At 51.3% G+C, this 13,947-nt stretch overlaps 1 protein-coding gene across 1 annotated transcript; it reads right to left on the reverse strand.

Annotated features, from left to right (window-relative positions):
* Positions 1–1,693: 1,693 nt before the first annotated feature.
* tdrkh (tudor and KH domain containing) lies at positions 1,694–12,228 on the reverse strand. Its single transcript, XM_084459914.1, has 15 exons — positions 12,156–12,228; positions 11,242–11,405; positions 11,100–11,104; positions 9,194–9,286; positions 8,415–8,619; positions 6,622–6,761; positions 5,591–5,903; positions 4,955–5,121; positions 4,111–4,286; positions 3,914–3,978; positions 3,654–3,805; positions 3,234–3,344; positions 2,589–2,643; positions 2,247–2,321; positions 1,694–1,918 (listed from the first exon to the last, which is right to left on the reverse strand). Exons 1-14 carry the CDS (start codon positions 12,218–12,220, stop codon positions 2,266–2,268), a joined length of 1,767 nt encoding a protein of 588 aa, XP_084316040.1. The 5' UTR covers positions 12,221–12,228; the 3' UTR covers positions 1,694–1,918; positions 2,247–2,265.
* Positions 12,229–13,947: the final 1,719 nt, after the last annotated feature.

The following is a 13,947-nucleotide window of genomic DNA, read 5'->3' on the forward strand; positions in this document are numbered from 1 at the left end:
ATATCCCTCCTAATACATCCATGATATCCCTCCTAATACATCCATGATATCCCTCCTAATACATCCATGATATCCCCTCTAATACATCCATGATATCCCCCCTAATACATCCATGATATCCCCTCTAATACATCCATGATATCCCTCCTAATACATCCATGATATCCCTCCTAATACATCCATGATATCCCTCCTAATACATCCATGATATCCCCTCTAATACATCCATGATATCCCTCCTAATACATCCATGATATCCCCCCTAATACATCCATGATATCCCTCCTAATACATCCATGATATCCCTCCTAATACATCCATGATATCCCCCCTAATACATCCATGATATCCCCTCTAATACATCCATGATATCCCTCCTAATACATCCATGATATCCCTCCTAATACATCCATGATATCCCCCCTAATACATCCATGATATCCCCTCTAATACATCCATGATATCCCCCCTAATACATCCATGATATCCCCCCTAATACATCCATGATATCCCTCCTAATACATCCATGATATCCCCTCTAATACATCCATGATATCCCTCCTAATACATCCATGATATCCCCCCTAATACATCCATGATATCCCCTCTAATACATCCATGATATCCCTCCTAATACATCCATGATATCCCTCCTAATACATCCATGATATCCCTCCTAATACATCCATGATATCCCTCCTAATACATCCATGATATCCCTCCTAATACATCCATGATATCCCTCCTAATACATCCATGATATCCCTCCTAATACATCCATGATATCCCCCCTAATACATCCATGATATCCCTCCTAATACATCCATGATATCCCTCTAATACATCCATGATATCCCTCTAATACATCCATGATATCCCTCCTAATACATCCATGATATCCCTCCTAATACATCCATGATATCCCTCCTAATACATCCATGATATCCCTCTAATACATCCATGATATCCCTCCTAATACATCCATGATATCCCTCCTAATACATCCATGATATCCCTCCTAATACATCCATGATATCCCCCCTAATACATCCATGATATCCCTCCTAATACATCCATGATATCCCTCCTAATACATCCATGATATCCCTCCTAATACATCCATGATATCCCTCCTAATACATCCATGATATCCCTCCTAATACATCCATGATATCCCCCCTAATACATCCATGATATCCCTCCTAATACATCCATGATATCCCCTCTAATACATCCATGATATCCCTCCTAATACATCCATGATATCCCTCCTAATACATCCATGATATCCCTCCTAATACATCCATGATATCCCTCCTAATACATCCATGATATCCCCTCCTAATGCAAATGACCCCCTCCCTGTTCAATGAGTGAATCTATAGATGATATAATCTCGTCGTGTGTAAAAGCTGAGATGTTTTATCACAGGGTCAAAGTGGGGAAAAAAGAGCAGTTTTTAATTCACACGTGAGGGCAACAAACTGGGTCATGCAGTTCTCGAAATGAAATAAGAAAAATACATCATAAATAAATGTAACAGTATAGATTTATTTGTAAATGTACATAACATTGACATTTATTCATACACGCGGTGCTTGATACATGTTACACTGCTTTTATCTGTAAATCAATCTGCAGACCAAGCGAGACCAGTCCATCATCGCTGATAACTACGCATTCTTATCCTCAACAAAACACCACATTCAGCATATACTATCTTTATTATGAACATAAGCAGCATCTGAATAACATGTGGCCTTGAATATTAATTTACTTACAAATTAGATATATAAAAAGTATAAACAAAACAACTATCCAACTACCAAAATTGGAGGTATGGATGGTCGGGGTTGGGAGGGGTCCACATCCTCTCAGAGGGGAAGCTGAGTGTGAAGGGGGGGGTCAGTGCTGGAACCTGGGGGGGGGGGGGGGGGGGGGGGGTCAGTGCTGGAACCTGGGGGGGGGGGGGGGGGGGGGGGTCAGTGCTGGAACCTGGGGGGGGGGGGGGGGGGGCAGGGACAGAGAGTTAGCATGACCCCATGACCCCATGCTTATTAACCTCACATTACCTGTGGCTGTGATTCAATTGGTCAGTTTAAGAGTGTTTCCTTCACAATATGTGAAGAAGAGAGAGAGAGAGAGAGAGAGAGAGAGCGAGAGAGAGAGAGAGAGAGAGAGAGAGAGAGAGAGCGAGAGAGAGAGAGAGAGAGAGAGAGAGAGAGAGAGAGAGAGGCGATGAAGACCTTGACGTCTTTGGCATTCTTAGATCATCTCGTCCTCTATGACATCGTCAACGCTTCCGGAGATTGAGGCGACCTCTGAAACGCCAGAGAGACAACAGCAATCAGCCGGTGTGGAGGAGGGGTGAACGGCGAGGCCGAGCCCAGGGGAGGAGCTCTGCTCAGCGTGGCCTCGCCACACCTCCAGGGCGTCCAGAGAGGACCGGCTCACCTGCTCAGACACCCACTCTCCAATTCCACGGGGATCACCTTAACACACGCCCCCCTCAACTATGAATCTGATGATGATGATACAGGACACACTGGACCAACCTGATAGGCTGATACAGGACACACTGGACCCACCTGATAGGCTGATACAGGACAGGCTGAGCTCCGACGTGGCTCCCGTCACATCGTCCTGGAGGGTCAGAGGGTCATAGGGTCAGACAGGAGACAGCATTAACCCTGGACCCATAACATTAACCCTGGACCCATAACATTAACCCTGGACCCATAACATTAAACCTGGACCCATAACATTAACCCTGGACCCATAACATTAACCCTGGACCCATAACATTAACCCTGGACCCATAACATTAACCCTGGACCCATAACATTAACCCTGGACCCATAACATTAACCCTGGACCCATAACATTAACCCTGGACCCATAACATTAACCCCGGACCCATAACATTAACCCCGGACCCATAACATTAACCCTGGACCCATAACATTAACCCTGGACCCATAACATTAACCCCGGACCCATAACATTAACCCCGGACCCATAACATTAACCCTGGACCCATAACATTAACCCTGGACCCATAACATTAACCCCGGACCCATAACATTCCCACTCCCACATCCACACAGGTGGAACCAAAAGAAAGCTAAAGGATTGGATAAACATCCAATATGGCTCCATCTCAATGATCTCCTTGACTTCTCTTGCCCAGGAGGCCGATGGAGACTATTGAGACGCTTGTGTTGTCCTCTCACCAGCATCCTCTGCAGTGAGCCTGGGTCGTCTGGATCGCCCCGACCGTTCCCCGTGTCCTGGCAACACACGGCGTGACCCATCAGGACCAGCTCCTCCCCCAGGTCCACCACCTGAGAGAGAGAGAGAGAGAGAGAGAGAGAGAGAGAGAGGGAGAGAGAGAGAGAGAGAGAGAGAGAGGGAGAGAGAGAGAGACAGAGAGAGAGAGAGAGAGAGAGAGAGAGAGAGAGAGAGAGAGAGAGAGGGAGAGAGACAGAGAGAGAGACAGAGATAAAGAGAAAGGGAGAGAAGGAGACAGAGAGAGGACGGACAGAAGTGATGATTTAGGTCTACACACACACACACACACACACACACACACACACGCACACACACACACGCACGCACACACACACACACACACACACACACACACAACTGACCTTCCCCTCGCTGTTGTCATAGAGTTTGACACTGGGCCAGGAAGAGATCTCAGAGTGGGAGTAGCTACATAGTTTGGCCAGCAGGGGTCTCCACTCAGCACAGTAGGTGAGCCTGTCAAAGTCATCCATGGCTGCCTCACTCCACACCTCCCCTGGGGAACAGGACAGGCTGGTTCAGGTCTTCATATGGATGAATAGGTGATGTCTAATGGAAGAGATGTTTACTAGATAGATAGTAAACACACATGCACACTCTTTACCTGCTGGACTCACTCCTGCTAAGCTGCACTCAATAGCTTGGAATGGCAGACTGAGAAAGTCACTCCTAGATGGTAGAAGAGACAGAACATCATTAGTTAAACGTCTCAGTTCAACAACCTCGGTATCGTGAATCAACTCCGACTCAAACAGCTGCATCGTCTCTCCACGGTGCCCCCACCCCCCGTCGACCTCTGACCTCAGGCTGCGCAGGCTGTCGCGTGGCAGCTCCCCGTTGTCTCCGTAGTCCACGTAGTAGAGGTCCACCAGGCCGGACCCCAGCACCCCCAGAACCCTGGCCCGGTTCCAGGTTCCGTAGTCCCGGTACGGAGCGGCCACGATGTCCCCGACCACCACAGTCTCCACCCGCCGCTCCTGGAAGGGGGGAGGGTGGTCAGGGTCCCGGGACACAGCCTGGGGGGGTAGACTGACCCTAGAACAGCCTGGGGGGGTAGACTGACCCTAGAACACAGCCTGGAGGGGTAGACTGACCCTAGGACACAGCCTGGGGGGGTAAACTGACCCTAGAACAGCCTGGGGGGTAGACTGACCCTAGAACACAGCCTGGGGGGGTAGACTGACCCTAGGACAGCCTGGAGGGGTAGACTGACCCTAGAACACAGCCTGGGGGGTAGACTGACCCTAGAACACAGCCTGGAGGGGTAGACTGACCCTAGGACACAGCCTGGGGGGTAGACTGACCCTAGGAGGAGAGAGAGTATTTGAGGCCCACTCAGTCAGGGGGGGGGAGAGAGAGAGAGTATTTGAGGCCCACTCAGTCAGGGGGGAGGAGAGAGAGTATTTGAGGCCCACTCAGTCAGGGGGGAGGAGAGTATTTGAGGCCCACTCAGTCAGGGGGGAGGAGAGAGAGTATTTGAGGCCCACTCAGTCAGGGGGGGGGAGAGAGAGAGAGTATTTGAGGCCCACTCAGTCAGGGGGGAGGAGAGAGAGTATTTGAGGCCCACTCAGTCAGGGGGGGGGAGAGAGAGTATTTGAGGCCCACTCACGGACGGGGTGGAGGAGAGTATTTGAGGCCCACTCACGGACGGGGTGGCGCTGCGGTAGAAGCAGCTCATCTCCTGGGTCAGCTTGTCCAGCTGCAGGGAGCGCAGCCCCAGGATCTGGATCCAGAAGTGCTGGGGGTGTTCAGACGCAGACACGTACACCTCCAGGTGCTCGTCGGGCTGGAAGCTCAGGTCCGGCGAGGGGACTGGGCGGCAGCACAGGGACACAAACAGCACTGTTACCAGCCGCATCGCAGAAAACTAGAATAGTGTGGAAAGTTCATTATTTTCCGTAATTTAATTCAAAAAGTGAAACTTTCATATATTATAGATTCATTACACATGAAGTGAAATATTTCAAGGCTGACTGCCTCCATGTTGCTCCATGTTGATGCAGTCATTTGTGCAAAAGGAGCCCCACCAAGTATTGAGTGTATAAATGAACATACTGAACATACTGTACAATCATACAGATTAAAACAAAAAAGGCTTGAAGTAATCACTTTGTGTAATGGATCTAGAATACATGAAAGTTTCATGCTTTTTGAATTAAATTACAGAAAAGAATGTACTTTTCCACAATATTCTAATATCCTGTTCTGTAGGCATAATAACTTGCACAAGCACACACTGTCATTCTGGAAGACCTTTCCTAACAACCAAATGCAGACTAACTTTCAAACTTGGACACATCGGACAGGGAGTCGGACGAGAGCATATCTTCCTCCTCCTCCTCTTCCTCCCTGGTCCCTGGTTTTGGGACCAGAAGCTCCGCCTCCCCGTCTGCTGCTCCCATGGTCCTGTTGGCCTGGAAGAGCTCGCCCTCCTCTGCTCGGAGGGCGTGTGGAGCCTCATTGGTCAACTCCAGCGAGGGTTTGGCGTCCGACCACTCCAGGTCCAGCGGTCGTCGTTTCAGGCGCAGCGAGGAGGACTGGCTGATCTTCCTCCGTATGGCCTGGTCCTCCAGCACCTTCTCCACGATCATCTCCTGCACACAACACACAACACACAACACACAACACACAACACATTAACACACACCTTCTCCACGATCATCTCCTGCACATCACACCCCATAACACATTAACACACAGCACATAACACATTAACACACAGCACATTAACACACAGCACATAACGCATTAACACACAGCACATAACACATTAACACACAGCACATAACACACACCTTCTCCACGATCATCTCCTGCACATCACACATGAACACACAACACATGAACACACAGCACATAACACATTAACACACACCTTCTCCACGATCATCTCCTGCACACAGCACATTAACACACAACACATAACACATTAACACACAGCACATAACACACACCTTCTCCACGATCATCTCCTGCACACAGCACATGAACACACAGCACATAACACATTAACACACAACACATTAACACACAGCACATGAACACACAGCACATAACACATTAACACACAACACATTAACACACAGCACATTAACACACAACACATAACACATTAACACACACCTTCTCCACGATCATCTCCTGCACACAACGGCACAACATATTAACACACAGCACATAACACATTAACACACAGCACATAACACTAGGGCTGGGTATCGATTCCAATTTCAAGAATCGATTCGATTCCGATTCACAAGGTTCACTTCCCATGAAGCCTTGGGGCTGTGGGCGTGGCCTCTCTCCCCTCACCTTGGCCTGCCTGACTTCCCGGCGCGTCCCTGTGATGGACACCTTGCCCTTCTCCTCCAGGCCCCGCCCCCTCTCCCGGGGACAGTCCACTCTGGCCCCCGTCATCCTGGTGATCAACTTCAGAGACTCGCCTCCGCGCCCTGCAGAGAACACAGGTTCACTATCACAGGTTCACTATCACAGGTTCACTATCACAGGTTCACTATCACAGGTTCACTATCACAGGTTCACTATCACAGGTTCACCATCACAGGTTCACTATCACAGGTTCACTATCACAGGTTCACTATCACAGGTTCACCATCACAGGTTCACCATCACAGGTTCACTATCACAGGTTCACTATCACAGGTTCACTATCACAGAGAACACAGGTTCACTATCACAGGTTCACTATCACAGGTTCACCATCACAGGTTCACTACCACAGGTTCACCATCACAGGTTCACCATCACAGGTTCACTATCACAGGTTCACCATCACAGGTTCACTATCACAGGTTCACCATCACAGGTTCACCATCACAGGTTCACTATCACAGGTTCACTATCACAGGTTCACTATCACAGGTTCACTATCACAGGTTCACTATCACAGAGAACACAGGTTCACTATCACAGGTTCACTATCACAGGTTCACCATCACAGGTTCACCATCACAGGTTCACTATCACAGGTTCACTATCAGAGGTTCACCATCACAGGTTCACTATCACAGGTTCACTATCACAGGTTCACTATCACAGGTTCACTATCACAGGTTCACTATCACAGGTTCACTATCACAGGTTCACCATCACAGAGAACACAGGTTCACTATCACAGAGAACACAGGTTCACTATCACAGAGAACACAGGTTCACTATCACAGAGAACACAGGTTCACTATCACAGAGAACACAGGTTCACCATCACAGGTTCACTATCACAGGTTCACTATCACAGGTTCACTATCACAGGTTCACTATCACAGAGAACACAGGTTCACTATCACAGGTTCACTATCACAGGTTCACCATCACAGGTTCACCATCACAGGTTCACTATCACAGGTTCACTATCAGAGGTTCACCATCACAGGTTCACTATCACAGGTTCACTATCACAGGTTCACTATCACAGGTTCACTATCACAGGTTCACTATCACAGGTTCACTATCACAGGTTCACCATCACAGAGAACACAGGTTCACTATCACAGAGAACACAGGTTCACTATCACAGAGAACACAGGTTCACTATCACAGAGAACACAGGTTCACTATCACAGGTTCACTTTCACAGTCAGTCACGCAAACACTTCATTCTTCATTTAAAAAAAAAGAAATATTATGAAAGTAATGCATTTATAGCGCCTTTCTAGATGCTCAAATCACTATAAAGTGAAATGTAAAGAGCAGGTAGAGGGGAGGTCATGTAAAGAGCAGGTAGAGGGGAGGTCATGTAAAGAGCAGGTAGAGGGGAGGTCATGTAAAGAGCAGGTAGAGGGGAGGTCATGTAAAGAGCAGGTAGAGGGGAGGTCATGTAAAGAGCAGGTAGAGGGGGAGGTCATGTAAAGAGCAGTGAGAGGGGAGGTCATGTAAAGAGCAGGTAGAGGGGGAGGTCATGTAAAGAGCAGGTAGAGGGGAGGTCATGTAAAGAGCAGGTAGAGGGGAGGTCATGTAAAGAGCAGGTAGAGGGGGAGGTCATGTAAAGAGCAGGTAGAGGGGAGGTCATGTAAAGAGCAGGTAGAGGGGGAGGTCCAGCACGGTGCTGTGAGCAGCAGGTGTGTTAAGGGATCTCTTGCTCTCACCTATGATGCGTCCGAAGGCGCTGTGAGGAACCTCCATGACGTCGGCGGCGGGCTCACAGTCCAGGGACAGGTTCTCTAGGGCACACCTGGCCAGCAGCACCTGCCCCGCGGAGCCCTGCAGCAGGAAACACACGGCATGCTGGGAAGTCTGCTCCTCCCCCGCCTCGGACAGAACCTTCACACGGGCGCCTGACTGCTTGCTCACCTGAGAGAGAGACAAGAGAGAGAGAGAGACAGAGAGAGAGAGAGAGAGAGAGGGAGGGACAGAGAGAGAGATGGAGAGAGAGAGAGAGACAGAGAGAGAGAGAGAGAGAGAGGGAGGGACAGAGAGAGAGATGGAGAGAGAGACGAAAGAGAGAGAGAGAGACAGAGAGAGAGAGAGAGAGAGGGAGGGAGAGAGAGAGGGAGAGAGAGAGGGACAGAGAGAGAGATGGAGAGAGAGACAAGAGAGAGAGAGAGAGAGACAGAGAGAGAGAGAGAGGGAGGGAGAGAGAGAGGGACAGAGAGAGAGAGATGGAGAGAGAGACAGAGAGAGAGACAGAGACAGAGACAGAGAGAGAGAAAAAGGGAGGGAGAGAGGGACAGAGAGAGAGATGGAGAGAGAGATGGAGAGAGAGACAGAGAGAGAGACAGAGAGAGAGAGATAAAGAAAGAGAAAGAGAATCACATGGAAATAAAAAGGTGATCAAACCATGACTGGAAAAGTCCAACCCGAACCCGTTGATCCCATCAGCCCTGCAGGAGCGTCCAGGACCCCTCAGCCCTGCAGGACGGCTCACCAGCTCCAGGAAGGACGGCTGGTATCTGGAGATGTTGCGGTACACGTCCAGAGATACGGACATCCTGGACTCCTCTGTGTCTTCCTGCCTGAGCTACTACACACACACGCACACACACACACACACGCACGCACGCGCACGCACGCACGCACACACACACACACACACACACACACACACACACACACACACACACACACACACACACACACACACACACACACACACACACACACACACACACACACACACACACACCACACACACACACACACACCAGAAGAAATGACTACATCATAGGGATTGCTCATCCCGACTCTCCCCTTGTGACTGAGCCTGCAGACCTGAGACGTTTCTAAAGATCAGATTACAGGCATGTGAAAACCACAACAAGATTACAAACAGATTGATGAAAACAACCGTTTCGCGGCAGAAAATAGATTTTTTAGAAACTGTCTGCCGCCATTACATGGATATACTGGCTCGCGCTGTATTTTAAATTTCTTCTACAGGCCTCTGAAGTACACCAAAGTGATCTGGGTGAGTCAAACGTCTCATAGTAAATAAGGTCCAGGTTGTCAAAAACCAGCATTCTCCTTTAATGCGTCAAACAGGGTTCAGGTAAATGATGTAAGTGTGTGGGCAGGTAGGGGGGGGGCAGGTAGGGGTGAGCAGGTAGGGGGGGGGCAGGTAGAGGTGGGCAGGTAGGGGGGGGGCAGGTAGGGGGGGGGGGCAGGTAGGGGTGGGCAGGTAGGGGGGGGGGGCAGGTAGGGGTGAGCAGGTAGGGGGGGGGCAGGTAGAGGTGGGCAGGTAGGGGGGGGGGCAGGTAGGGGTGGGCAGGTAGGGGGGGGGGCAGGTAGGGGTGAGCAGGTAGGGGGGGGGCAGGTAGGGGTGGGCAGGTAGGGGGGGGGGCAGGTAGGGGGGGGCAGGTAGAGGTGGGCAGGTAGGGGGGGGGCAGGTAGAGGTGGGCAGGTAGGGGGGGGGGCAGGTAGGGGTGGGCAGGTAGGGGGGGGGCAGGTAGGGGTGGGCAGGTAGGGGGGGGGGCAGGTAGGGGTGAGCAGGTAGGGGGGGGGCAGGTAGGGGTGGGCAGGTAGGGGGGGGGCAGGTAGGGGGGGGCAGGTAGAGGTGGGCAGGTAGGGGGGGGGCAGGTAGAGGTGGGCAGGTAGGGGGGGGGGCAGGTAGGGGTGGGCAGGTAGGGGGGGGGCAGGTAGGGGTGGGCAGGTAGGGGGGGGGGCAGGTAGGGGGGGGGCAGGTAGGGGTGGGCAGGTAGGGGGGGGGCAGGTAGGGGGGGGGCAGGTAGAGGTGGGCAGGTAGGGGGTGGGCAGGTAGAGGTGGGCAGGTAGGGGGGGGGCAGGTAGAGGTGGGCAGGTAGGGGGGGGGCAGGTAGGGGGGGGGCAGGTAGAGGTGGGCAGGTAGGGGGGGGCAGGTAGTGGGGGAGCAGGTAGGGGGGGGGCAGGTAGAGGTGGGCAGGTAGAGGTGGGCAGGTAGGGGGGGGGGGGCAGGTAGAGGTGGGCAGGTAGAGGTGGGCAGGTAGGGGTGGGCAGGTAGTGGGGGGGCAGGTAGGGGGGGGGCAGGTAGAGGTGGGCAGGTAGGGGGGGGCAGGTAGTGGGGGAGCAGGTAGGGGGGGGGCAGGTAGAGGTGGGCAGGTAGAGGTGGGCAGGTAGGGGGGGGGGGGCAGGTAGAGGTGGGCAGGTAGGGGGTATCTGACCGATCCTGTCCTAGGGGAGATGAAGGAGAGAAGGGGGGGGGGCAGGTAGGGGGGGGGCAGGTAGGGGGGGGGGCAGGTAGGGGGGGGGCAGGTAGAGGTGGGCAGGTAGGGGGGGGGCAGGTAGGGGGCATCTGACTGATCCTGTCCTAGGGGAGATGAAGGAGAGAAGGGGGGGGGGGCAGGTAGGGGGCATCTGACCGGTCCTGTCCCAGGGGAGATGAAGGAGAGAAGGGGGGGGCAGGTAGGGGGGGGGGGGGGGGGGCAGGTAGGGGGGGCAGGTAGGGGGTATCTGACTGATCCTGTCCTAGGGGAGATGAAGGAGAGAAGGGCGGAGACTCACGGCTGCTGTTGATGGAGCGGTAGACGATGTAGCCCACGGCAACAGCCCCGACAGACAGACCAGCTGCTAGAGCCACCATCTTGCCCGGCCTGAGGGCGCTCTGAGGGCCGTCCTTCACCACCTCCTTCACCACCTCCATCACACTGCCCAGGGGGAGACTCCACCTACATGTGCACAACGCGCACGCACAGACATTTTGCAATATGAAAGCAGAACAGTACCCAATATTTACATAAATAAGCAGGTGATTAGACTACTATAGGGCTAATCCTATCACACAGAGGTACAGTCACAGTGCTCAGAATGACAGCCCACACAGGCCATGCAGTAAAGACACAAGCTAGTCCCGCCAGATACAACACACATTTTAATCAGACTTTTTGGGGCCACCACTGAACCACAAACAAACACATGTATTCTCTTCACATCAAACAATTGCTGATATAGCCTAAAGCACTCGGATGCCATTTTACAAATGTTAAAAGTAGCCGATGTGCCATTTATCCTGGTTGTGCGCACGCGTGCACACACACACGCACGCACACACACACGCACACACACTTCTGCATGGCTGTCAATGTGCAGATAATCAGCCCAGAGTGGAACTGCAAAACGGCAGCTGAGCACGATAAACAGGACAGTTGGGTCTCCTCCAGTCTACCCATGGTCCAGAATGAGGGACAGGCTAGCTAGGCTAGCTAGCTACACCACAACGCTCTCCATGACCTTTGGTAATACTATGAGTACAGTCTAAAAAGGTTTGAAGTAAAGATGACTGGAGGCTATCCAAAAATGTCCCCCCCCCCCACACACACACACACACACACACACACACACACACACACACACACACACACACACACACGGCCCAGAGCTGAGGCAGGAAGATCACACCATGCAGACGCGTCTCTCACTGGGACAGGAAGGCTCTGGAGCTGTAGTTGAGAAACACACGGGACTCTGACATCCCCATGGCCATCTTGGAACCCAAACAGAACGGACCCCCTCCTCTAGAACGGACCCCCTCCTCTAGAACTTGGTCTCTATTGATCTTTTCATCCTTATTCAAGACAATCAACAAACAGGCAGTCATATTATAATCCAGTCATATTATAATCCACCCCACATCATCTTTCTACCATGCAGTCACAAAGTAGCCAATAAAGTTGCTTTCAAGATGTTTCAACATGAGAATCACAAGTGACCCTGACACATGAGAACAAGAACTAAACAGGGGAAAGGCGACCCATCCTTAAACCTGCCAGCCAATTTGAGTCAGTATAGTTGGTTGCTCAAATGTTTACTCAAGCGTATCCACCTACTAGATAGTTGTTCTGTAGCGTGTCTTACTGATGCAGTGATGCAGTGATGCGTGGCAGTTAGATGGTACAGTAGCATATCTCACATCTGGGAATCTGACTGTCCAGATTAAATGTATAATCTGCTTCCATAGAATAACCCCAGTGTGCGCGGTTCATGTTGCATGATGTCCTGTATTCTCCACTGGGGACCAGCCAGGGACAGGTATCCAGGGACAGGTATCCAGGGACAGGTATTCAGCCCTGGGGACCAGCCAGGGACAGGTATTCAGCCCTGGGGACCAGCCAGGGACAGGTATTCAGTACTGGAGACCAGCCAGGGACAGGTATTCAGCCCTGGGGACCAGCCAGGGACAGGTATTCAGCCCTGGGGACCAGCCAGGGACAGGTATTCAGCCCTGGGGACCAGCCAGGGACAGGTATTCAGTACTGGGGACCAGCCAGGGACAGGTATTCAGTACTGCACCACCTAGATCCTCCCCGGCTTGCTGGGGGACAGCCAGGCTAACTTGGTAGATTAACTATAACAGGATGGATGCTGCCAGGTCTGAGTGTCTATCTATCTATCTATCTATCTATCTATCTATCTATCTATCTCCAGCTCCCTAACGACCACATGTCATGAGGGGATTTTCGCAATGCAAACATATAAATACAGTCTGACTGGTTCAGTCCATAGATAGATAGTCTGCAGCCAAGGGGGACGAGGTGCAAAACACTGCTACCGGTAGCTAACATACCAGTTACCCCCAGTTACCCCAGGCTACCCCCACAGTTACCCCAGGCTAGACTACATACCGGTCATAGTTACCCCAGCTAGCTGTCTAGATGGTTCCTGAGCTCCCGAGTCACACAAGTCACTTCACATTTCCTAGCAATAAATATTCATACATATGAAGGTCGTATATTCTTGGCAAGGACAGAAGAGTCATTAGTTGAACTACGTCAGCAAATGATGACACTTACAAATACAATAAAATATCACTTACAAATACAATAAAATATCTTCTCTCTGTTCGACCGCTCTGCAGAAAGCCTCCAACTCCACACTGCGCCTGCGCGCACGGGACACACGTTTTATCAAACCGGGTACTCCCGTGAGATCCTCCCGCTCGGGCGGTGTTTTGGTGGAGTTTATGAAACGGGCAACGGGAGGCGGCGCAAGCAAACGCAGCAGTCCTGGGCGGCGCTAGCTCTCTGATGTGGGGTTGGGGTCATGGTTGTGTGCTCGGTGAAGCTGGATGTGGCATTAATACAAAAACATACTTGTTAAGAGGTCACAGGTGTGTTAGTCCAGACATTTTATGAGACAAAAGGGGTCAATATGGAAAAAATTGCAACAGAAATTATTATTAATAATTAATCTACAATCTTATCAACATCTGTT

This window comes from Borostomias antarcticus (assembly GCF_949987555.1).
Source record: "Borostomias antarcticus genome assembly, chromosome: 29".
NCBI lineage: Eukaryota > Metazoa > Chordata > Actinopteri > Stomiiformes > Stomiidae > Borostomias > Borostomias antarcticus.

Coding starts and splice junctions, on each gene's coding strand:
- tdrkh (XM_084459914.1), bottom strand. CDS start 12,220: ATGGCCATGGGGATGTCAGAGTCCCGTGTGTTTCTCAACTACAGCTCC. Junction 6,762..8,414: donor CGCCTTCGGACGCATCATAG/GTGAGAGCAAGA, acceptor TGTTCTCTGCAG/GGCGCGGAGGCGAGTCTCTG. Junction 3,806..3,913: donor AGCAGGAGTGAGTCCAGCAG/GTAAAGAGTGTG, acceptor CCTGTTCCCCAG/GGGAGGTGTGGAGTGAGGCA.